At 34.4% G+C, this 26956-nt stretch overlaps 2 protein-coding genes and 1 long non-coding RNA gene across 3 annotated transcripts; 1 reads left to right on the top strand and 2 right to left on the bottom strand.

The window, feature by feature from the left end:
• Positions 1 to 41: 41 nt before the first annotated feature.
• LOC125649930 (uncharacterized) lies at positions 42 to 3205 on the bottom strand. The gene is made up of 2 exons (XM_048877796.2): positions 2838 to 3205; positions 42 to 332 (listed from the first exon to the last, which is right to left on the bottom strand). The coding sequence occupies exons 1-2, from the start codon at positions 3141 to 3143 to the stop codon at positions 177 to 179; spliced, it is 462 nt and encodes a 153-aa protein (XP_048733753.1). The 5' UTR covers positions 3144 to 3205; the 3' UTR covers positions 42 to 176.
• LOC125649909 (adenylyltransferase and sulfurtransferase MOCS3-like) lies at positions 3204 to 26013 on the top strand. The gene is made up of 12 exons (XM_048877767.2): positions 3204 to 3358; positions 4022 to 4142; positions 5472 to 5564; positions 8314 to 8434; positions 9494 to 9568; positions 10142 to 10259; positions 14505 to 14613; positions 15744 to 15806; positions 17890 to 18053; positions 18705 to 18752; positions 23232 to 23331; positions 25717 to 26013. Exons 1-12 carry the CDS (start codon positions 3281 to 3283, stop codon positions 25959 to 25961), a joined length of 1335 nt encoding a protein of 444 aa, XP_048733724.1. The 5' UTR covers positions 3204 to 3280; the 3' UTR covers positions 25962 to 26013.
• Positions 26006 to 26956, bottom strand: LOC125649935 (uncharacterized). The gene is made up of 2 exons (XR_007360838.2): positions 26642 to 26956; positions 26006 to 26242 (listed from the first exon to the last, which is right to left on the bottom strand). It is a non-coding gene; the product is annotated as an uncharacterized LOC125649935 (long non-coding RNA).

The following is a 26956-nucleotide window of genomic DNA, read 5'->3' on the forward strand; positions in this document are numbered from 1 at the left end:
TACCATAAATATTAAGTATGAAATAAAAGGCATGAAATCCGTAGCATTATATTGGTTTATTTGGTGTTATTGATTTTTATAACAAATCTATCCAACTTCTTACAGCTTAATTTATGGACTCTTGTGCCATCCATTATGATTAGTACAATCATTTCTTTATAAATATGTTGAATATGTCATTCTTCTTGGACTGGTTCAGGCAGGAAGCCCTTTCGTCCCCTTATTCTAAGAGCCAGCTGCATGTCCTTCGGCAGTATGGTTACTCTTTTCCCATGGAGAGCACACAAATTTGTGTCTGCAAAAACGCTAACTATGAAATCTTCGCATGCTTCCTGGAAAGTGTAAATAGAAAACATTAAGTACTAGCAAAGTTTTGAAATAGGAAAACGAGGTAATTAAAATACCCCCATGCGGGACACATTTGCAGAACTGTAGCTCTCTGAAATATATTGGGATATCTGACCTGTACTGGTCAGTATTTTTTTCAGAGAGCTACAGTTCTGCAGCTAGGGCACATTTGGACTGCGTGGTTCATATCAAAGTGCTGAATTTCACGATTTTTGATAATTGAATATTTTTCATTTTTGATGGTAAACATTAAAAGTATGACTCATTTCATATTGACAGCCAAATTTTGACCTTCTGAATGCAAGAATAAAAGCAATATTTTAGCCTTAAATCTGTGTTATGTAAACAAAAACAGGAGTCTTTTTATGTATACAAACAAACCAGTGAAATATCAATTTTGTAATATAAAGCATCTTAATTTTGCATACTCACAAATTTGAACTTTTAGATGACACATTTTCTCCCAAAAATGCTTGAAATGTGAAAGATAACAAACATAGATCGATATCCATTTCTTTAAAAAAAATTCGTAAACAATAACATACCGCAATCTTTGTTTACAAAACAAATAACAAACTCTCTAAAATGAGCTTCTGTGATAATGTATAGCCTTGATTTTTATGTGAACTCTTTTAAACATATTAGACAGTAGATTTTGATCATTAAAAGTGAAAAAGAAAATTTTAGGGAAAATCGTGAATCAGTCATTTTAAATGATTGAATTAGCATTTAATCATTAATTCAACACTGAGAAGATAACGACTTAATTTGACGAGAATTACATATTTTTCTCCACGTGACTTTGAAAGTGTTGAATTTATCTTGGTGGCATGTATTGAATAATGATACTACATACAACGTTATGCAGTGAAGGCAACCTTTGCACCCAGAGAGTATGTTTGCTTCTAAAATATAACCGTTACAACATCTTTAAACATATGTGAATAGCAACCTTTAATAACAGCGTCCATATTATTCTCTTAGAGAAGTCGAGAGGCATAGCCTTCATCTGCCTCTCGACTTCTCTAAAGAGAATACGTCCATATTACTTCAAGTTCATTCGCAAGAAATAACAAATTGCATACCACTGTCAATAACTCTTATTCATGTATGTGACTTTTCCGACGTGACCTTGTATATTATTTAAATGACTTTGATCTGGGATCAGGACATAAGTCACATAACATTATGCCATACGAATCCAAGAATGCAATATATCTTTTCAAGGGACCTTGTCTAAATGACCTTGGGCAAGGGTCAGGACACACTATCATTTCATCAACAACCTCTGTGCCCAGTACAAACATCTTTCTTTAAAAAGTACTCAGAGACTTTACAGAATAAATAATTAAAAACCAATAAATCTTGTAGAGCTGTCTAAAATCAATCTGTAATACCAAAATTCGGAGTGCTATGACCAAGTCTTAGGGAAGTTAGGTCCTGAGCTTTTGAGCACAACTGCGCAGGATGCTGTACAACTAAGTATAAATTTACTGGTACGGTGCTGATTCCATTGGTGCAGACACATTATACATCTATTACTAAACCCTATACTTTCCAGTTGAAATTTTGTGTGTCAATTCAAATGAAAGGGTTTGCTACGGACTATATTTTGTGGAGGAAGGATTGATTAATCAAAAAGTTCTAAATCTGCATGATTTGACAGTTTCTGTTTCATCCAATTGTAGTAATTAGGGCTAAACGGACCGTGGATATCGGCTTGGATAGCTCAGTGGTTAGAGCACCTGACTAGTAATGCAGGGGTCCCGGTCCAGCCAAAGATTTTCTCCTCAATTATATCTTCTATTTTAAACTCCTATGTTTTATAATGTATGATACAAGTAGTTGAGACTTGGAACTAGTTCAAATGTTGAAATTTATCAATTTGGTTGATATATTTTTCCAAACAGAACACATTATCTTAAAAAAAAATTTAAATTAGTATAAAAATTCAGTATCTTCGCCAATAATAAATTTGATCTCCAACCCCCACTTTGTTTTGTTCCATTTTAAATTTCAAGACAAGACCTTGAAAATTATGTGAAATTTTAGAAATTGACATTAATCCCAATATGTCCTTTTAAACTCTCAAATTGATATCATGATTTTTTTCGTATATCAAGTGCAAACAGGTCATTATCTATTTCCATTACCTATTAAACTTTTTTTTTTTTTAAATTTCTGTAGTGTTAGAAGACATATTTATGTATCTATTTCATGAAATAGTTGAGTTGTGTTGTGTTGACATCAACATTTTAAAAATTAATTGAATAAATTTTAAGTGCAAAAAGGTAATGTTTAGAACACTGCAGCTGCACACCCCCCCCCCCTTTTTTTAATCTCCTAATTCTCCTTCAATGTAGAGATAAAAAATACATTTCCTTAAAAAATGACAGTACTCCAAATCTACGCCTGTGTTACTCTTGTATGATAATCTCCCCTGCTTAGATTAAAAAAAAAAAAATGGAAAAAAAAAATGTTAGGCCTACCTGTAAAGCATGAAGTGCTTGAGTTTGAAATTTAATTCCTTTAAAATTCGAATCTGTCAGAGATCTAACAATCCTTTGAAAAGAAAGTTTTGGTATAAGCAAGCTTGTTGTTCGTTGGTATCTTCGAATATCCAAGAGAACACCCAAGCTTGGTTTCCAGGGATGAGGTTTTTTAATCCCTCCAGTTATCTTTGACTGACGTTGGAGATTATGTAGCGACTTGTATGTCCTGGAAATGTTATGAACGACATTCTCCGTAGATGTCAGAGAGGTCGATTTTTTCGGTACCCGCTTAATGCGAGCCATCGACAATCGTCTGCAAAATGTAAACAAAAAGTAGGAACTCTCTTGTATGGGAGGGCAATTTATAATCACTTCCGTGATAAACAAACCCCAGGCGGCATGTATTCACCGTATTGCAACTGAATTTTGTCTGTTTAAGAATGGAAAAGGAAATAGAAGCATTGAAGTTACAACTCCAACTTAAAGAGAAAGAGAACAGGAGATTAAAAGAACTCCTGGTATAGATTTCAATGTTAACGATTGTGATTCTCCACATTGTACATACGTCAATAGAGAAAATTCGAATTAAAAAAAAAGCTGTGAGAGAATGCGATTTAGCATTTATTGTGTATATCATTGTGTACAATTTTGTGTCATATTCTAACAATAATTCGTTATTCTATCTTGTTATAAAACGCTTTTTTTCTTTGTTTCAAGGGGAAAACCACTTGTCAATCTAATTTTATTATTAAAATCATATCAAATCATGCATGCTTTCCTTTGACTAAAGAAAAAAATTCAAGTGTTATTTGTGTCTCAAAGTATTCAGACAAAACTCTTCTATTTCCTCAAAATATGAGCATTGTTTTAATATAATTTTCAAGAATTAGTAATACATCATATTAATGATTGACAAAATGATAAGATGTTTTTTCAGTTGGTGAAATCAATGACACAATTTTTTAATGTACAACATTTGATACTAACATGTTGCAGGTGGTCGGAAACTGGCTATCTAGAATACCAGAATTAAAAAAGATAAAATCTTGATGTATAAATGTATTTGATTTATTTATCAATGGTCAGAATGATGTAGCAATCGAACATATAAAAGTTAACTTATATTTACCATGTCTTCATAACATTGTGCATTGTTAACACATTATTGAATATTTTTATAGAAAATTCCAGATCCTGACACTTGCATATCTCATGAAAGACCAGAATTAAGAACATGTCTGACGAATGCAGAAATTGGTAGATACAGCAGGCAGTTAATCTTACCTGAGATTGGAGTTCAAGGTACGTCAGCACAAGATATAAGAATTTTGTCCTTCAGCTGTAGTGAGGATAAGTGTCCCAAGACCTAACCAGATTATTTGAACAAGTAGGACATGTGCATTCAAGTCTCAAGAGGAGTGTGTACAGTGAAACCTGTCTAATCCGACATGCACTGGAAAACAATTGTTTTGTCGAAATACACAGTGTGTTGAAATAAACAGTGTAAAACAATGTAGCAGGTTGGGCATTTGTATTGTCTGTACTTCATGTTGTGTTTTGTTTTATTTCATTTCATAGTGGTGACTTCGAAACGACTCAACTACACTATGATTAGAAACTTGAAAATAAACTCACTAGAAATGAAAATAAGATTAACAACACATTATGAATTTATTACCAGTATAAATATGACAAATACACACTCCTAAACCCTTGAACTTAGCCTACAAACTATCAAGAAATTCTCCTAACCCAAAGGTAATATAGTAATTTAGTAAGTAAAAAGGGTATAAGGTCAAAGTGGACAAACAAGCCATGATTCCAGTATAGGAAGATTGGAAGGAGAAGTGAAGCTAGCAAGGCCAGCTGTCTCGCTCCGACGAATTGTTTGCTGCATGGCTCTATATAGTAACTTGGTCAATAGAAACTGTCATCAAAGTTATTGGCTAAATACAATGGGTGTATGATTTACATTGAGATCAAAATTCAGAAATAAATTGATTGATTGTATATTGTTTAACGTTCTTCTTGAGAATTTTTTATGCATATGGAGACATCACCATTGCTGGTGAAGGGCTTCAAGATTTAGGCCTTTGAGCAGGATGGGATCTTTATCGTGCCACACCTGCTGTGACATGGAGCCTCGGTTTTTGTGGTCTCATCCAAGGGACCGCTCCATTTAGTTGCCTCTTATGACAAGCAAAGGGTACTGAGGACCTATTGTAACCCGGGTCCCCGCAGGAATCGGACGTAAATTTAAAGTAAATGTTAAACCGAAACTACGATAAAACAATGAAAATATAAAATTGAGAGTGAAGATAAAAGTTGAAATGTTCATTGAAAATGGATTGTACAGACCTGTGTGGAATTGGGCATTTTCTTAACCAGAAAGCTTTGAGTTTCATCCCTATTATTTTGAATTTTCAGTTTGTAAGAAATAGCTGAATTGGGCTTTTTTCACTGTATATTGAATATATAAAAAAAAATCTAAAAAATTTCTTCATCAAAGATTCCTCAAAGAATAAGATTTGTAAGGGGGATTTTTTAAATCTAATTTCTTTAATACAGAGCAGTTGAAATTGCTGGTACCTCTGTGCTGGGAGATTTTTTAATCTAATCTCTTTAATACAGGGCAGTTGAAGTTGGCTGGTACCTCTGTGCTGGTGGTCGGTGCCGGGGGCTTGGGCTGTCCTGCTGGGATTTACCTCGCAGCAGCTGGAGTGGGTGTGTAAAAATGAATTTACTTTGTATCACTTACTAAGATACCGTATAAGTAGAATTTTTATCGAGACACAAATTTAGCGATTTTCCATCAAAATGGGTTTACATACATTTAGCGAGAGCTAATTCTAGCGACTTTATAATTCAAAGGAAAATAACTATTACCTATGATGTTGAATAAATTGCTAGCAATATTCAATTTTAATGATCTCAACACCCTCACTGATAACACTCAAATTAAAACCTTACTAAAAAGTCTGCTTATACAGTATCACTGTATGATATTCAATTTCATTTGCTTAGCAATCCTCAATGATTGTGTTTCTGTTTTCTTATTTAAAATGAATATGAATTCCCTTGTTTTTGATTATCAGTAATTGAAAAAGTGATACAGTAAAACACAGTTACAGTGAACATGCTTATAAATATAATGAATTCATGCTTACAGTGAAGTGATCTTCTTGGTAGTTTAAAACATTTGATGAACTTATTGGATAGAACAAATTGTGTTTACAATGAATCTTGTTCATTCCCAGCAACCCACTATTAGCGTGTTTTACTGTTTACATATCTAGAAGATTTCATGATATGAACATTTCTCACAAATCATTTTCTGTTAAATGTTTTCGCTTTATCAGTTCTATCAATCTAGTATCAACTAGTTACTACAGTAGTTTCTCTCATTCTCTTTTCCATCGTCACAAACTACAGTTTTGAGTCAACACACACTCATTTAACAGTCCACCTGTATATCAGTTAACGGTTCATCTATATATTTAAGTTAGTTAACAGTTCATCTGTATGTCAGTTGACAGTTCATCTGTATTTTAATCTACAGTTCATCTGTATTTTAATCAACTGTTCATCTTTTTATTAGTTAACAGTTCATCTGTATGTTAGTTAACAGTTCATCTGTATGTTAGTTAACAGTTCATCTGTATGTTTTAGTTAACAGTTCATCTATATGTTAGTTAACAGTTCATCTGTATGTTTTAGTTAACAGTTCATCTGTATGTTAGTTAACAGTTCATCTGTATGTTAGTTAACAGTTCATCTGTATGTTAGTTAACAGTTCATCTGTATGTTAGTTAACAGTTCATCTGTATGTTTTAGTTAACAGTTCATCTATATGTTAGTTAACAGTTCATCTGTACGTTAGTTAACAGTTCATCTGTACGTTAGTTAACAGTTCATCTGTATGTTAGTTAACAGTTCATCTGTATGTTAGTTAACAGTTCATCTATATGTTAGTTAACAGTTCATCTGTATGTTTTAGTTAACAGTTCATCTGTATGTTAGTTAACAGTTCATCTGTATGTTAGTTAACAGTTCATCTGTATGTTAGTTAACAGTTCATCTGTATGTTTTAGTTAACAGTTCATCTGTATGTTAGTTAACAGTTCATCTGTATGTTAGTTAACAGTTCATCTGTATGTTTTAGTTAACAGTTCATCTATATGTTAGTTAACAGTTCATCTGTATGTTTTAGTTAACAGTTCATCTGTATGTTAGTTAACAGTTCATCTGTATGTTAGTTAACAGTTCATCTGTATGTTAGTTAACAGTTCATCTGTATGTTAGTTAACAGTTCATCTGTATGTTAGTTAACAGTCATCTGTATGTTAGTTAACAGTTTATCTGTATGTTTTAGTTAACAGTTTATCTGTATGTTAGTTAACAGTTTATCTGTACGTTAGTTAACAGTTCATCTGTACGTTAGTTAACAGTTTATCTGTATGTTAGTTAACAGTTCATCTGTATGTTTTAGTTAACAGTTCATCTGTATGTTAGTTAACAGTTCATCTGTCTGTTTTAGTTAACAGTTTATCTGTACGTTAGTTAACAGTTCATCTGTACGTTAGTTAACAGTTCATCTATATGTTAGTTAACAGTTCATCTATATGTTAGTTAACAGTTCATCTATATGTTAGTTAACAGTTCATCTGTATGTTTTAGTTAACAGTTCATCTATATGTTAGTTAACAGTTCATCTGTACGTTAGTTAACAGTTCATCTGTATGTTAGTTAACAGTTCATCTGTATGTTAGTTAACAGTTCATCTATATGTTAGTTAACAGTTCATCTATATGTTAGTTAACAGTTCATCTGTATGTTTTAGTTAACAGTTCATCTGTATGTTAGTTAACAGTTCATCTGTATGTTTTAGTTAACAGTTCATCTGTATGTCAGATCTCTCTGTCTATTTAGTTTGGATTAATTCATTTTCCCTGAAATTTTAGAAACTTAATTTGAAAATTTATAGTATCTGATGAATGGGTTCAGCATTTTATGAGGTAGTTCAGAACAAAATTAGCTGTGGATCTTAAGGATTTTCCATGTAGTTTTGATTAACACTTTTGAAGATATAGATCTTACACTTTGAAGCATAATGAGATTGGACATTATAGGTGGTGGATTCAAAAACAGTGGGCATGGAACTTCACAACATTTTAATATTAAGTTAAAAACATTTTTCACAATTATATACTTACTATGGTGTATAGAGATTCAGAATTCCAAGTGGCATATCTGCGACAGTGGTGTGTGTGTGTGTGAATCTTCATAAATATATACAGATTAGGCTCATTGTTTTTCAAATGAGAGGGGGGGGGGGTAAAGCTGATTCTGTGTGCTTGCATGTATTGATATGGTATGGATTCATTATTTTGTTGGCTGATTTAAGAGGAACGGAGTCTGCTACAACTGAGGGTGATGTAAATTCACCATCACATATTTGTCTTTTATTTTTAAGGAAGAATTGGAATCGTAGACTATGATGAGGTGGAGCTGTCAAATTTACATCGTCAGATTCTTCACTCGGAGGGGAAAGTGGGCATGGCTAAATCTTCCTCAGCAGCTTCAGCATGTACTCAGTAAGTGTTGTACTATTCTCAACAGAAAAAATTGAGGCATTTCTTGAACTAGTAACACTAGTTTTGAACACCGTATAAAAGTATCTCAAAAGGACATTCCAAGAGTTATTGCCCTTAGAACACTGTTGTTGACCATGAATTCAGGAAAAATAGTTTTTAGATATCTTTTAATTTAATATGTACAAATCAAGAAAATAATTTTATTGTTATACCGTACAAGCAGAATTTTTAGCGAGGGATTGATTTTGGAATTATGAGCGAGAGTGTTGAGATCGTTAAAATTGAATATTGCTAACAATTTATTCCATATCAGAGGTAAATATTTATCTCTCCTGAAATTATAGAATCGCTAAAATTAGCTTCACAGTCTGCTAAATATATATACCCATTTATATTAAGAATCGCTAAATTTGTGTCTCGCTAAAAATTGCACTTGTACGGTATAAGATTTGTTGGATTTGCATGCTGACGATGGTGTCTGTATATGTACATGTTATCTGTACTTGTCTTTAATGACAAATAAAACTCATCATCAGCGATAATTAGGTGTGGGATATACTTTTGTGATAACGGATCTCTACTTAATTCTGTTATACATCAGCAAAGTTTTCAGAAATTTATTATTTCACGGTGGTCATCACACAGCTGCAGGCAAATCTCTCATAGATAGTGGCCGACCATTTGTCTGACTTTGGTGTGTTTTAACAGACCTTGATTGAAAATTTTGTTTTCAAGGTCACTTTGAACCCCTCACCACCACCCATCTGACATAAACTAATCACAAGTTTTACTGATATATTCAATTGTCTGCTGCTTGTGTTGAACATCCTTTGCTTTACATGTCAGACATTAATCCAATATTGCAATGTGTACAGCATGTTACGTAGAAGGCTCATTTAAATCACTACAGAAAAAAACTGTCCTGTCTGACATCAACTACTAACCCAGCCTACAATGAACTTCACAAAACACTTAGGTTTCCATATATAGGCTATAAGCCGACATGTATGTTGCATGTTTTGGAAGTCATTGATTGTAGTTTCTTGGTTTTTTTTGCAGGCTCAATTCCCTTGTGCAATGTGTGCCCTACCGCATACAGCTTGACAGCTCTAATGCTCTGCAGATCATTAAGCTGTATCCTTGTACATGTGACAGACCTAGCTGCCTGCAGGATATAGGGATTGGCAAAATTTTTGTCATTTAACATGTCAAACATATTACATGTACATAGGTCTGCAGAGTGTGCGTGAAATGCATTAGTGCATATGCTGCACACTTGTTCAACAAAGGAAACATGCATTATCCATCATATGTCTATTGCGGAGTATTAGACACAATCTGGAGTGTAACAAATATCTTATTGTATCAAAAGTCTGTTTCAATCCAATTTCAATGTATCCATGATCCAAATATTTATAAATAAGACTTGTATTTAGTACGAGTAAATGAATTAAAAGATTTCATGCAGATCTTGCCATATTGAAAAGGGTATTATCTGTTAGCATTTATATGATTTAACCATTGTCTTACATTCGTTAAGCATTTAGTTCATGCAAATTCACATGTAGAATGTATAGTTTCATCAAATTTGAACAAAACTATCTAGTTTTACCATGATGACTGTGCAGTATGATACTGTAGTTTTATTGAGATCATTTAATTAAGATGAATCTGTATCCTCCATTATTAGTCCTTGACGATGTGAAGATATGACATTGTTTTGGATGCCAGCGATAACGTGGCCACACGGTACCTGCTGAACGATGCCTGCATACTGTCTCAGAAACCGCTGGTGTCGGGTAGTGCCCTCCGATTTGAAGGACAGGTATATGAAGGGTGTCAGTGTCCTGTAAATAGGTGGGAGTCGAGATTTAAAGATGTTGCCAACGGTTTAAGATTTTATTGAGAAGGGGATTTACTGAACCATGGCAACTGATACAGAAAGAAAACGTGAAGTTTAAGTTCTCCAATCCCTCCAGAATTTGTATTTGTAATGGAGTTAAGTTCTCCGATATCTCCAGAATTTGTATTTGTAATGGAGTCCTCCGATATCTCCAGAATTCGTATTTGTAATGGAGTCCTCCGATCTCTCCAGAATTTGCATTTGTAATGGAGTTCTCCAATCTCTCCAGAATTCACATTTGTAATGGTAGAAGAAAACACAAATACACTGCAATTCTAAGAGATAATCTTGATGGATGAGTATTACAGTATTTCTGTGACATTACAACCGACTCTAGAAAATAAAGGCCGGTGAAAAACTAGGGTGCTGATGACGTCTGTTATCCCTCCATCCCCTTAGATCCACCATTTAGATGTTTTCATTTTCCACCATTTAGATGTTTTCATTTTCCATCATTTAGATGTTGTCATTTTCATTGTTCATATATTTAATATATAGAGAATTGAAGTCTTCATGATGTAAAAATTGCAATGATTTGGGGGGGAAAATGAATAGATGAAGATGGACAACCATATTGACCGGTCAATATCACCAAATGAATTTTTCTTAGTTAATATACTAGGTCATACTAACATTTACAGATGTCATTATGAGGTGTCTTAGAATAGCATTAATTTACATTACACATTTCCTGCGTCACTGTGCCCTTCGTAGATCAATCTATCGAGGGAATTGATTATCCTGTTTTATAGAGCGTTCATTGTCGGGTCAGTGTTTAGAAATTCTGTGTCGTATAGCTGTATGGTATACGGAGTGAATTTGATGGACGAGTATGCTCTCTGTCACATTTCTTACTGATACTGTAAAACCGGGCGTGTCATTTGAAGGTGTACCGATATATCCAAAATAGAAGCCACAGTGAGATCGATATATAGACTAATACACAAGTTATATGCAAGTTTTACATCCAAGATGTTTAAAAAGGATATTTTTGTCATTGAGGTTAAGCACATATATCGATTCCTTTATCAATTTCTTGTACAGTACAACAGCTCATCATTTGTCAGCCTGCAATACCAGAGAAATAAGTACAAGAGAGTGAGATAGGGCTTGTTTTTTACTGCGTGTTTATAAGTATAAGAGAGTGAGATAGGACTTGTTTTTTACTGCGTGTTTATAAGTATAAGAGAGTGAGATAGGACTTGTTTTTTACTGCGTGTTTATAAGTATAAGAGAGTGAGAAAGGACTTGTTTTTTACTGCGTGTTTATAAGTATAAGAGAGTGAGATAGAGCTTGTTTTTTACTGCGTGTTTATAAGTATAAGAGAGTGAGAAAGGACTTGTTTTTTACTGCGTGTTTATAAGTATAAGAGAGTGAGAAAGGACTTGTTTTTTACTGCGTGTTTATAAGTATAAGAGAGTGAGATAGGACTTGTTTTTTACTGCGTGTTTATAAGTATAAGAGAGTGAGAAAGGACTTGTTTTTTACTGCGTGTTTATAAGTATAAGAGAGTGAGATAGAGCTTGTTTTTTACTGCGTGTTTATAAGTATAAGAGAGTGAGAAAGGACTTGTTTTTTACTGCGTGTTTATAAGTATAAGAGAGTGAGATAGAGCTTGTTTTTTACTGTGTGTTTATAAGTATAAGAGAGTGAGATAGAGCTTGTTTTTTACTGCGTGTTTATAAGTATAAGAGAGTGAGAAAGGACTTGTTTCTTACTGCGTGTTTATAAGTATAAGAGAGTGAGAAAGGACTTGTTTTTTACTGCGTGTTTATAAGTATAAGAGAGTGAGATAGGACTTGTTTTTTACTGCGTGTTTATAAGTATAAGAGAGTGAGATAGGACTTGTTTTTTACTGCGTGTTTATAAGTATAAGAGAGTGAGAAAGGACTTGTTTTTACTGCGTGTTTATAAGTATAAGAGAGTGAGATAGAGCTTGTTTTTTACTGCGTGTTTATAAGTATAAGAGAGTGAGATAGAGCTTGTTTTTTACTGCGTGTTTATAAGTATAAGAGAGTGAGAAAGGACTTGTTTTTTACTGCATGTTTATAAGTATAAGAGAGTGAGAAAGGACTTGTTTTTTACTGCGTGTTTATAAGTATAAGAGAGTGAGATAGAGCTTGTTTTTTACTGCGTGTTTATAAGTATAAGAGAGTGAGATAGAGCTTGTTTTTTACTGCGTGTTTATAAGTATAAGAGAGTGAGAAAGGACTTGTTTTTTACTGCATGTTTATAAGTATAAGAGAGTGAGAAAGGACTTGTTTTTTACTGCGTGTTTATAAGTATAAGAGAGTGAGATAGGACTTGTTTTTACTGCGTGTTTATGATTTTCTATTTTCATTGAATGAATTATATGTCAGTATATACTTTTTAAAACTTTACAGCCTATAGTATTCTATGTTTTAAAACTTTACAGCCAATAGTATTCTATGTTTATAAAACTTTACAGCCAATTGTATTCTATATTTTATAACTTTACAGCCCATAGTATTTGATACTATTTAAATTTTACAGCCAATAGTATTTTATGTTTTAAAACTTTACAGCCAATAGTATTCTATATTTTAAAACTTTACAGCCAATAGTATTCTATGTTTTAAAACTTTACAGCCAATAGTATTCTATATTTTAAAACTTTACAGCCAATAGTATTCGATACTTTTTTAAATGGAGAGTCCTCAACAAGTTCTTCCGATGATCTCGCAAAATGCATATTATCTCAAGAGCACAGAATACACATTTTGTTATGAAACAATTTCATGTCACAAGACAGCAGACATGTAAATTTCAGTGTTTTCATGATAAAAATTTCAGTTGTACATAGAGGGTTCCTGTTAGTCAGTTGTTACGGGGATTCTCATTCCAGTGTGGGGTTTGTATGAATGATAATTACATTATGGTATCACCAATCCAACTAGTTTAGTGTGGGGCCTGCTCCCCCATCCTCAAAATCAAGTACTAGTTTCTTGAATTTGAAATTCAAAATTTACAACTATAAAGTTATATATACTTGTATTTCATGATGAACGCTGTAGAAGTATATCCATATTTAGACTGGTTTATTCGCCTGCCACAGCTGTTGGTTTTGTCACACAGTTTTCGTAATTTGAATTCCTGAAAATGTTGGAATTTGTCTTAGCTAGGCCAAAAAGAAAATGAATCAAAAATATCCCATCATGCAATATACATGCAAGTTAAAATCCAAGAGCTTCTAAGGGCTTTGTCCTTTAAACCCCCAATCAGCGAGGTCCCTCAGTTTTGAACGCAATTTGAATTTCAGAAAAAATTTTACCCAGGCAAAAGTTGAGGAGCTGGATCTGGACCACAGCAGGACACAGTTTTCATTATCGAATCACCAAAAAATGACTGCAATATATCTTTGCCAGGCAAAAAAACAAAACAAAAACAGTGTGCAATGTAATGAATCTTTGCTAAAACCCTGGAGCTTTCCTAGGACGTTGTTTTTATTTTGATTTACTTGCCTTTGGTTTTTCATGTTTGACAGAGTGGTATGACATTGACTAGTATTATTGGACCAGAAAAACATTGTTAATGAAAGGGGCATGAACTGAAAATTTGCAGATTTTTCCCTCCACATTTTTAATATAATCAAGGTATTTCTAATGATCAGCAAAAATATTTGAATACCAGTTGTTGGGTTGCAAGTGAGATACAGCACTCACAATTCTTAGTCATGTTTTTGTTTACACGTGACAAACACTGGGAGCTGTTTATCTCCAGAATCAACTTGTAAATTGAAAAAAACTCTGCTTTAACGAAACTTTTACTAGTATATTTAATGTATGTAAATGAAAACATGGCATGAGCCGTGTTTATATAACAAAGAATTGTGAGCGCTGTATCTCTATGATACATTGCATTGTAATTCAAATTTTTGCTGACCATCAGAAATACCTTCGTTAAGTATTGTAAACATTAAAATTGCAAAAATAAAATTTGAACATTTTTAGTTCAAATCAAGTCCATGCCCCTTTAAGTGTGTACATGTGAAAAGTTGCCCCATTTGATGTAGAGGTTTATGAATTGGTAATTAATTTATGTGCTGTAGCACTGTAATTAGTCGGTAGGTAGAATGGAATCTGAAAACTTTCAAATTTTATCATATTTTTAGATTTTGTTTTGATATCATGTATTCTCTTTGACAGCTGACGGTATATGGTTACAAAGATGGGCCTTGCTACAGATGCCTTTACCCCAAGCCCCCTCCCCCAGAAACGGTCACAAACTGTTCTGATGGTGGGGTTCTAGGAGTCAGTAAGTGATTAGACTCAGTGGAAGATTACTACAATTTTCGTAGTATGTTAGAATCAGAAAACTACTCAGACAATCGTGTACTTATATTGTGGATTTAAACTGAAGTAGGGTTCACACATTAGATTAGGTCAATGTTCCATGATTTTGAATCTATCACCAAAGTATTAATTTTTCACCAGGCCTGGGGGTTATAAAACTTTTTAGAGCAAATTTTCATACTCAAACTCAAACTTTGTGCTCTAAATTGTACTCATACTCAAAAGTGAAGGAGGTAAAACTTTCATAAAATAATTCTCATACTCAAATGGTGTACATGCTCAAGTTGTTTTGGGGTATGCTTTGGAGCTTGCTCAGAGTTGTACTCAAAACAAACATGACCGAGTTTGCATATGAGTACGATAAGTTTTATTACCTCCAGGCCAGATTTCAATGTTAGTATAACTACAGCACATTTTACTATTTTGTTTGATACTGTTGTAAAATGATATTGTATTCCTGTATCCTGTTTAAAATTTTTGTTTCAACCATGTCAAGTTACAGTGGAAGTACAATGAATACAGAATTCAAAAAGGGTTTAACAACCAATTATCTTTTTTTTTCTTTGAAAATTTAATAGTATTAGCACTGTATATATTGTATTGTATTACACAACTTGTGCTATTGATGATGAATGGCAAAATTAATTTGGTACAGTTTGTGCGGTCAAGAATACATGTACACATTCCTCTGATTTAAAGGGGCATTAGCTGTCATTTTATTCACCAAAAATTGAATTCAATGAAATTTGATTGCTCTATAATATATATTTTATTAATAACACCAGTATTTAAATATTTCAAACACTTTTAACCTCAAAACAGGCACATGAATATGTGCATTTTGGTGATTAAATAATTATTGTCTTACAAGTTTATAATTCTTCCTTACATATTTCTTTACTCTAAAAGTGGTTATCTAACATAGTTTTATTAGGTTTCTGTTCTTTTTGTACAAAATAAATGTTTTTTATTAGTCTTTAATATATATTCCCATGCCATTGAGAGATTTTGAGAGAAAAAAATGGTTTCACAGCTAATGCCCCTTTACAGTTATATTTGGCAGTGATTTTATGTAACCTATTGTTCCTTTAGTACCAGGGATCATCGGAAGCATGCAGGCGCTGGAGGCCATTAAAATAGCCTGTGGAATGGAGTGTATCCTTTCTGGAAAGGAAGCGTGGATCTGAGTGCAATTGACTCGGAGACAACTTTAGTTCTGTACTATAATGACAGAGATCTCAGTACCTTTAAAAGTCAGGAACACCGGATAGAAAATTCTTATACTTTTGATGTTTGTAGGAATTTATAATAAAAATATTCACAGGTATCATTTTGTAGGGTAAGATTAATGTAGGTAGGGGAGGGGAATGAACTGTATTTTCAAGACTTCAATATGAATACATATCAGATTCATACATGAATCAGATTCGAATGTGGATAGTGCATCGTGGCTTGGATTTATCAAAAAGAATCTCAAATTGGAGTTTTCCTTTATTTGCATAAATAGTCAAGATTTTAGTAAATTCCCAAGTTTTAACTGAATTTCTTTTCCGAGAAATTCAGGCCAGGCCTGGATTTCTCGAAATAAACTTATGAAGTCAAAACTTGGACTTAAGTCTGAGATTTTACTCAAATTTTGACTACTCAAATAGAAGAAAACTTAACTTTGAGATTTTTTTTAGAAATCCAGGCTAGGTACCTCAGGTTCTGCATGCTGTATACACTGAACATTGATTACATATTTACCTACTCTGTTGTAACAATTACCATACACCATTAATCTTAACGGTCTAGTCTCCTTCTGGGTGACATCATGCTCATCACGACACAATGACACGTTTAAATAACAGATTCCCTGACAGTTATGTCCCATCAACATGCCTTGTGTCAAAATGAACATAAAAAACATGATCTACCTCGTTAATCAGGAAATATTAATGAAATATTAATCGGTTGAAGACCTGCATTTTTATTCTACATGCGTGTAGGCCATGCAGATCTGCACATTGATATTAATCTTTTTACTCTCTCACTTTTCAACATTAGTTTTTGTAATGTTTACTATGATATGTCATTTCCACACATATTTTTGCAGTTTAAATTTTACATTGTAGTAATATTACCAAACCTTTTATATATTATTTGTAGAAATGAGATAGAATGCAAGTGTATGTATGTACGTGAAATGTCATTAAAACACACACTGGTATTATGGTATTGACAAATGCCATGTACGTATGTCTTTAATAAGAAAAATATAACTTAAATCTTGCACACAAACACTTGCTGAATTGATTTTCCAGTGACCTTGACCTTTATATTTAATCTTGAAAATATAGGAATTTTAAAAGATCTTTATACAAAGTACCAATCCTAAAAGTTTCACAAAAATTGGAATTCAAAATGAATGCAAATTAAATCTTGACAATGTCCTTCTATAGTGACCGGTAACTTTCATGTTGAATGTTGAAAACTAAACTAAATCCTACATCTATAATGAATATCAACAGGTGCTTTACCTGTGATTTTTAAGCATCTGTTGCATCATCATTACATTTAGCATCTGTTGCATCATCATTACAATTAGCATCTGTTGCTATTTGGAGTATATGTGTGATTCTAAATGTACACATTTGTGAATTCTTTATAACACCAAACATCTGAGAGCTGAACCAACAAAAACACAACGAAACAAATGTACAACCAAAGAAGAAAATTTTAAGGGGATAACAAATCATGCAGTTTTGCATTTGACATACTAAACACCCTCTTAGACTTGTTTTCCTCAACTTTAGCTTTATACACCCAAGACCCATTTCACAAAAAGCTTACAACTGAGATCAAAATTTAGAAACACTCTAACTTCCATCTCTTGCAGATTTTTTGAATTTGTATGATATTCCATGGTTGACATATATCTTGCATACATATCTGTGTATTCGATTGAAAGACGAAAAGGGAATTTTTTATCATTATAACCATTAGATATTTTGAGAAGAGGACCATTGTTCAATACTACATTATCATAATAGTTTCATTTGCGTACTTCAATAGCCCACCATTTTACATGTGTGTACATCTTCTGTTCTTGACAACACATATCTTAGTGTCCATTTTTCAGATTTTTAAGTGCCCAAGGCTGTCATTGGGGTGAATATAGTCAGCTATTCATGATTGTGCATCTCCTTTTTTATCTCGTAAATGATGAGACAAAAATTGTTTTTCTTAACATATATAGCCTCATTTTGCCAAAAAATGCTTTTGTTTGACGGTCAAGAAGGGATCTTTAGAACCATCAAACTGCGACCAAAACAGCCCAAATGCAGAGTTTGTGGGGACTCACCAGATATCACAGAATTGATTGATTATCAGCAGTTTTGTGGGTCACGGGCAGACGATAAGGTACTTGGCACTTTTATGATTTGGGAAGATGTAACTGTCTGACAAATTATGTATTAGTGGTCGACGAGACTTGCGCTTATAGTCAACAATTGCAATGGAAAATATATCAATCTAAAGGGAAAGCACAGATTCATGTCATCATGTGTTGGGATTAAATTTCTCTAAATAAAAACAGATTTTGCTACCATTGTAAGACCAGTGTTGAAGATGGAAAAACATTTTTTACTGGATTGTCCTTTATACAAACATAATTTATATAAAAAAGTATTCAAAAATATCATACGATTATCCTGTATCTTGTTTACTGAATCCTCTTGATCTTGTATCTTCAAAGAAATTTCAAAATATTGTACATATCCACCATTTTTCATCCATATCAAAATTTTCTCTGGTGTAATATTTACTCCTCCTTTTATCAGACATTGATTTTTAATAGTTTTAAATGATAATAATTAGCTACTTGCAACAAATGAATTCAGTGAATATGTATTTTATGTAAAGTAATGAATTATCACTTCAGTTCCATTTATCTGAATTGCCAATGAATTTTCACACTGTGGTGACAATTTAATTTTTTATATAGAAAACAAAAACTTGGGATAATTTAAATTTTGTGAGGTTTGTGATAATTAAATTTTGTTTATATTTTAGGAAAAGTCATTGAACCTGCTTGGAAAAGAGGAGCGAATAAGCGTACAGGTAGACATAAAAATTCAGGAAATTATCACAAAGTATGCCAATGTGAAAAAACTGCCCCATACAGGAATTTTTCTAATTTCTTTTACATCAAGAAGAAAAAGTTTTAGATATCCTTAAAGATTTCCTCAATGTATTGAATGACCTAACAGTTGAATTGATTTGCTTAATTTATCAGGAATAACTGTCTGTGTTTCCTTTTCTTATTGATCAATTACTCAACCTCTGAGCTTTATGGATCTATAAGTACTGTATAAGCAATAATGTGTTGCTTTTTATGTGCTTTATTGCTGTGGTTACATTACTGGTGCTAAGACTGAATAACAACATTTCTAACACAGGCAAAATAAGAAGTTACGACACATTGTGTTGATCTTCGTTATAGCCCTCCGTGAAACAATACAATTGTTTGTCAGTCCACCCACTAACATCAATTTTAAAATAGCTCCTAACACTTCATAAAACATGATCAAATATGTCATTTTCCATGTGTCATAATGTTTGTGAAACCCCTTACAACTTGTCTTATCACCTTTACGTACTCAGAAGGAAGTTTCCTACCACCTGTTTGTGGGGAAATCTTGTCGCCAAACAGACAGCTTTCAATTAGCAGGAATATCGCATTCAGGACCACTTCAGCTTTTATTCTATGTTTTATTATATTTCCTGTGGGAGCATTTCTTAGTTAGCAGGAATATCACAGTTAGGACTCATTTTATTTTATTATATATTTCTTGTGGGAGGGGAAGGAATTCTATTTGTACAGAGGAGCCTGACACTGTGATACTCCTTGTCTATTTACTTATGTTTCGTTTCTACGGTGACCTATCGGTCAAACGGTCAAAATCTCCAGAGTGTGCTCGGTTCACAAGGTATAGGGCAAAATAGCCCTTTCACAGGTATCAATGATAAGAAAACTATTGTAAGTCTAGATCGCCTTTCAAATTCCTTGCACTGGAAATTACAACTTTAAAAAAAATTGATTGTTAACAACCACAATCCATGAGTGTATTTTACTTTATATTGGGAGGTTTTTGCCTCATGTTAATTGCTTTTGCTCCAAACCATGGAAAGCACACTTGCCCTTTCCCCGTAGGCAACCATTTACAGTTCCTGTTCATCACTACAATAATAGTTCCACTGCATGAGTTCACCAAAAGATAGGTATGATGATGCCCTTAGCATGCAGAATATCATCCCTGAATAAATCTGCTATTCATTATACAGTAAAACACAGTTATAGCAAACTCCCAGAGCCAGTGAAAAACAGTTTGTTATAACCAAACTTCATTATACAGTAAAACACAGTTATAGCAAACTCCCAAAGTCAGCGAAAAACAGTCTGTATTACACATTAAAACACAGTTATAGCAAACTCCCAGAGCCAGCGAAAAACGGTCTGTATTTAACAGTAAAACACAATTATAGCAAACTCCCAGAGCCAGCAAAAAACAGTCTGATATAACCAAACTTCATTATACAGTAAAACACAGTTATAGCAAACTCCCAGAGTCATTGAAAAATGGTCTGTATTATACAGTAAAACACAGTTATAGCAAACTCCCAGAGCCAGCAAAAAACAGTCTGTTATAACCAAACTTCATTATACAGTAAAACACAGTTATAGCAAACTCCCAGGGCCAGTGAAAAACAGTCTGTATTATACAGTAAAACACAGTTATAGCAAACTCCCAGACCCAGCGAAAAACAATCTGTTATAACCAAACTTCATTATACAGTAAAACACAGTTATAGCAAACTCCCACAGCCAGCGAAAAATGGTCTGTATTTAACAGTAAAACACAGTTATAGCAAACTCCCACAGCCAGCGAAAAACAGTCTGTATTATACAGTAAAACACAGTTATAGCAAACTCCCACAGCCAGCAAAAAACAGTCTGTTATAACCAAACTTCATTATACAGTAAAACACAGTTATAGCAAACTCCCAGGGCCAGTGAAAAACAGTCTGTATTATACAGTAAAACACAGTTATAGCAAACTCCCAGACCCAGCGAAAAACAATCTGTTATAACCAAACTTCATTATACAGTAAAACACAGTTATAGCAAACTCCCACAGCCAGCGAAAAATGGTCTGTATTTAACAGTAAAACACAGTTATAGCAAACTCCCAGAGCCAGCGAAAAACAGTCTGTATTATACAGTGAAACACAGTTATAGCAAACTTCCAGGGCCAGTGAAAAACGGTCTGTATTTAACAGTAAAACACAGTTATAGCAAACTCCCAGAGTCATTGAAAAATGGTCTGTATTATACAGTAAAACACAGTTATAGCAAACTCGCAGAGCTAGTGAAAAACGGTCTGTATTTAACAGTAAAACACAGTAATAGCAAACTCCCAGAGCCAGCGAAAAACGGTCTGTATTTAACAGTAAAACACAATTATAGCAAACTCCCAGAGCCAGCAAAAAACAGTCTGATATAACCAAATTTCATTATACAGTAAAACACAATTATAGCAAACTCCCAGAGCTAGTGAAAAACGGTCTGTATTTAACAGTAAAACACAGTAATAGCAAACTCCCAGAGCCAGCGAAAAACGGTCTGTATTTAACAGTAAAACACAATTATAGCAAACTCCTAGAGCCAGCAAAAAACAGTCTGATATAACCAAATTTCATTATACAGTAAAACACAATTATAGCAAACTCCCAGAGCCATCGAAAAACGGTCTGTATTATACAGTAAAACACAGGTATAGCAAACTCCCAGAGCCAGTGAAAAACAGTTTGTTATAACCAAACTTCATTATACAGTAAAACACAGTTATAGCAAACTCCCAGACCCAGCGAAAAACAGTCTGTATTTAACAGTAAAACACAGTTATAGCAAACTCCCAGAGCCATCGAAAAACGGTCTGTATTTAACAGTAAAACACAGTTATAGCAAACTCCCAGAGCCAGCGAAAAACAATCTGTTATAACCAAACTTCATTATACAGTAAAACACAGTTATAGCAAACTCACACAGCCAGCGAAAAATGGTCTGTATTTAACAGTAAAACACAGTTATAGCAAACTCCCAGAGCCAGCAAAAAACAGTCTGTATTATACAGTAAAACACAGTTATAGCAAACTCCCAGGGCCAGTGAAAAACGGTCTGTATTTAACAGTAAAACACAGTTATAGCAAACTCCCAGAGCCAGCAAAAAACAGTGTGTTAAAATCAAACTTCATTATACAGTAAAATACAGTAATAGCAAACTCCCAGAGCCAGCGAAAAATGGTCTGTATTTAACAGTAAAACACAGTTATAGCAAACTCCCAGAGCCAGCGAAAAACAGTCTGTATTATACAGTAAAACACAGTTATAGCAAACTCCCAGAGCCAGCGAAAAACAGTCTGTTAAAATCAAACTTCATTATACAGTAATAGCAAACTCCCAGAGCCAGCGAAAAATGGTCTGTATTATACAGTAAAACACAGTTATAGCAAACTCCCACAGCCAGCGAAAAACAGTCTGTTGTAACCAAACTTCATTATACAGTAATACACAATTATAGCAAACTCCCAGACCCAGCGAAAAACAATCTGTTATAACCAAACTTCATTATACAGTAAAGCAGTTATAGCAAACTCCCAGAGCCAGCGAAAAATGGTCTGTATTTAACAGTAAAACACAGTTATAGCAAACTCCCAGACCCAGCGAAAAACGGTCTGTATTTAACAGTAAAACACAGTTATAGCAAACTCCCAGACCCAGCGAAAAACAGTCTGTATTATACAGTAAAACACAGTTATAGCAAACTCCCAGACCCAGCGAAAAACAGTCTGTATTTAACAGTAAAACACAGTTATAGCAAACTCCCAGACCCAGCGAAAAACAGTCTGTATTATACAGTAAAACACAGTTATAGCAAACTCCCAGACCCAGCGAAAAGCAGTCTGTATTATACAGTAAAACACAGTTATAGCAAACTTCCAGAGCCAGCGAAAAACAGTTTGTTATAAGCAGTCTTTGTTATATTGAGTTAGAATTTTGTTATTTTGGAATATTTCCACAAATATATACCCCCCCCCCCCTCCCTGTTTTGTTTTCTCTCCCCTTTTAAGAATGTTACATAGTTCCTTTTGTTTGCTTAATGGAAAGCAAATCTACCAACCAATAAAAAAATTCTTATTTTCATGATTCAGACTGTAGTATCTTACTTTTAGCTGCATCGGTCTGTCATTTGGCCGCAGACATCTGAAGTTTGGACATTATTCTAACACACACCCTCCCTTTCTGTTCTGAATTTTTATTTTGAAGTGATAATTTCTCTGAAATGTGTGCATTCCCTGTCTATCCCATCCCAATTATTGATTTATGTAATTGCATGTCTCACGCTTTTCATAAGCTTATAGAGATTGACCTTCTACCGGTATAATATTTTAGCAACTGTACCATAGTTTAAATTCATCTTGGAAATAATTTCTAACAGAAAGAAGTTGTCTATTAAATGTTGTGTTCTTGATTTACAGGAATATAAACAGATTCTGGACAATGGACAAAAGCATGTGTTAATTGACGTGAGAATGCAGGTGGAAATGGAGATATGTCAGCTGCCCACTGATAATTTCAGTATCCTTATTTCCATGTCTTTGAAGTGTACTATAAATATTAAGGGTCAATATGTACTAGACTCTTATTCATGGTCATTTATTTTGAGCCATTCATTTGTTTTCTTCTTTCCACTACCAGTCATCTAGCTGCAATAATGTAACCCTCTCCAACTTTTTTTTCTCTCCTGAAAACGTCAGGAAAAAAAAAATCAGAGAGGACTACATTATTGAAGCTACCAGTCATCATGTGAAATGCTTAATGATATTTTTAGACATTTTCATGAATTTTTGTGGTTGATGTTTTTCATTTGGGAAATAGCATGCAGCTACTGTTGATCATTAGATTTTGTGAGGGATTATTTTTCATGGATTTTCAAGCCACAACAAAATACACAATCTACAGTACTTGGCCATCAATCTAATTAAAACCAGATCTTCAATCCGCTCCTCTATTGGCCATGTCGCCTTCAATGCGACATGGCCAATAGAGGAGCAGATTGAAGATCTGGTTTTAATCAGATTGCTTAGCCATGAGTATGTTCCCAAAGAAAATGTCCACTATATATTTCATGGAAAACCATATATTTTCAAAATTTTCGCTTGGAGCTAATTTTTCCTCTATTTGGATGGAATAAGCAACATTTTATTCAGAATTATCTTAAATAACTGTTATAATTTTTTAAAAAAATGTTATGATGCAATATTGCAGAGAGATAACATTTTATTCATAATGTTGATTTTTTTAATTCCAAAATTACACATACTTATAGAAAGAGCAAGTACTCTCAAATCAAACTTTATAGATAGAGTTTCTAAGGCTGAACTGATCAAATTTCCTGATAGCTGGCAGAAGATGACTACAGTAGTCTTGAATTTTGCATGACCCCCAACACAGAGTTCACATGACCTCAGAGTAATGGGAAAAGGATCTGAGAGTAGATCTCATTGATAATTTGATAGAGGTTCCATTTTCCATAGGGAACGTTGCATGGCGAGGTCTGTGTGCCATTGAACAAAGCCAATCTCTCAGATACAATTTAATTGGAGGACTGGCAGTGAGGAGGAGGGCGTGTCGTGGAGTTCTACAATTTGTAGAGATTACAGTTAAGGGCTGTAAGGTTGTTGTACCAGGAAAGAACAGAGGCCAGAGAGCCAACTCCATGAAATTTTATGGGTGAACTAGTGATCCAGTTCAGGTGTATAGAACCACAAAACCACCAAGCCTTACTGTATAGAACCACAGAACCACCAAGCCTGGCTGTATAGACCCAGAGAACCACCAAGCCTGGCTGTATAGAACCACAGAATCATGCCTGGCTGTATAGACCCACAGAACCACCAAGCCTGGCTGTATAGACCCACAGAAACACCAAGCCTGGCTGTATAGAACCACATAACCACCAAGCCTGGCTGTATAGACCCACAGAACCACCAAGCCTGGCTGTATAGAACCACAGAATCATGTCTGGCTGTATAGATCCACAGAACCACCAAGCCTGGCTGTATAGAACCACAGAACCACCAAGCCTGGCTGTATAGAACCACAGAATCATGCCTGTCTGTATAGACCCACAGAACCACCAAGCCTGGCTGTATAGACCCACAGAAACACCAAACCTGGCTGTTTAGAACCACATAACCACCAAGCCTGGCTGTATAGACCCACAGAACCACCAAGCCTGACTGTATAGAACCACAGAATCATGCCTGGCTGTATAGACCCACAGAACCACTAAGCCTGGCTGTATAGACCCACAGAACCACCAAGCCTGGCTGTATAGAACCACAGAACCACCAAGCCTGGCTGTATAGAACCACAGAATCATGCCTGGCTGTATAGAACCACATAACCACCAAGCGTGGCCGTATAGACCCACAAAACTACCAAGCCTGACTGTATAGAACCACATAACCACCAAGCCTGACTGTATGGACCCACAGAACCACCAAGCCTGGCTGCATAGACCCACAAAACTACCAAGCTTGGCTATATAGGCCCAAAAAGTGTGTTTTTACAACAAAAAAATTAAATTCACCCCCTTCTAACTTCCAAATAATGCCGTATACTACGAAAATTAACCGAAAAAGTAATGGTTGGTTGCAGATTTATGATATATTATCAAGACGAAATTTTACCTACTCCCAACCACAATATTCATGGCAGGGGCGGATCCAGGATTTTTTTTAAAAGGGAGGGAGTGTTCTACCATTAATTTTGGTTTTCAGGTGTATATTTCACCCTCAAAATGCATTATTTTTAACTCTTTTTGAAAGCAAATTTTTTGACGAAAAAAAGGGGGGATCCAACCCCCCACAACCCCCCTCCGCTCTGGATCCGCCACTGATTAACTCCCCCTTTTCTACGACGACTCATATTGTCTCCCTTCCTTAACCTTATTCTTAGATTTGCCTGTGAGTTGTGTGGACAGAGACGATAGTCTAGCTAGCCTGAAGGACCACATCCAAACAAAATCAGCTGGGGACGAGGACCTTCCCGTTTACGTCGTGTGCAGACGAGGAAATGATTCACAGGTTGCTGTCCAGAAACTTAAAAACCATTTAAAATCTTACTCCATTCAGTTAAAAGACATTACTGGTGGACTTTATGCTTGGGCAAAACATATAGACACAAACTTTCCAGTGTATTGATTAAAGTGAGAAAAACAAAAACTAAAAACACCAACGCAATTGGCTCAAGCTTCCATCTTTATTTCATAAATCTTTGCCAAACAGAATATACTGGGGTGCAGTGTTGCTCGGGTGAACAGTTTTTTCCTGGCATCACAGATGATCATAATGCATGATAGAAATGCCTTTTTAAAAGTGCAGGTCGATACATATATCACAAAGTACCAGAGTAGGATACACACTGTCACAGTACCATACAGGTGGAGGATTTCTAGGTCATCAGGCATCAAAGGGAAAAAAACCTGCAGTGAAAAAAAAGCATTTAATTTTCAGTGTGATATCGCAAAAGACAGATAAACTGATAATTTATTTCTATCTTATGTAATTGATTAGTACTAAGTACGTATGTTATAACAGTCCTAATTTACTACCGTCAGTTGCGTCATTTTCAATCCTCATTACAACATAGAAAGACTAGACTTCACGATGTACAAAGAAAGCATGACATCACTAACATGACGTAATACCACTGACGTTGTACAAAGACAGCATGAAATCACTAACATGACGTAATAACCACTGACGTAACATTGTATTTCCATTTATAGATTAATAGTCATGGAATAAATTTTTTTTTACCACATTGAACAAATCACGACAAATAAACAAAGGTTAAAAATACAACGAATGTTAGTAATCACCATGTGGATCTAAGAAAGGATAATACCCGCTGCTGCCCCAAGAATTTCCAAATGATCCGCCTCTGAACATATTTTTTCTTTGGTTGGCTTGCTGCTTTTCAATAATGTCACCGGCATCGCCAGCTTCTGACCCTCCGAATCCTCCTCCAAAACCCCCGAAACCCCCCAAACTCCTCAGAAACCAGCTATTCAGTCCGCTGTTATAATTTCCAAATCCGGAGTTGCCTGATTTTAACAAAGTAAGCATTGTATTAGCATTGTCGTATTGATTCAACATGTTCAACATTTAGTTCCTGAAATGAATTACGCGTACAG

Source organism: Ostrea edulis, chromosome 5 (genome assembly GCF_947568905.1).
Source record: "Ostrea edulis chromosome 5, xbOstEdul1.1, whole genome shotgun sequence".
NCBI classification, from domain to species: domain Eukaryota; kingdom Metazoa; phylum Mollusca; class Bivalvia; order Ostreida; family Ostreidae; genus Ostrea; species Ostrea edulis.

What these genes read in the sequence shown, in the direction of transcription:
- LOC125649909 (XM_048877767.2), top strand. Translation starts at nt 3,281, where the DNA reads ATGGAAAAGGAAATAGAAGCATTGAAGTTACAACTCCAACTTAAAGAG. An exon ending in GCTCTGCAGATCATTAAGCT is followed by an intron (nt 9,569 to 10,141) that starts GTATCCTTGTAC and finishes GACGATGTGAAG; the next exon opens with ATATGACATTGTTTTGGATG. An exon ending in AATAGCCTGTGGAATGGAGT is followed by an intron (nt 15,807 to 17,889) that starts GTATCCTTTCTG and finishes TAACATATATAG; the next exon opens with CCTCATTTTGCCAAAAAATG.
- LOC125649930 (XM_048877796.2), bottom strand. Translation starts at nt 3,143, where the DNA reads ATGGCTCGCATTAAGCGGGTACCGAAAAAATCGACCTCTCTGACATCT. An exon ending in AAGCACTTCATGCTTTACAG is followed by an intron (nt 333 to 2,837) that starts GTAGGCCTAACA and finishes TACACTTTCCAG; the next exon opens with GAAGCATGCGAAGATTTCAT.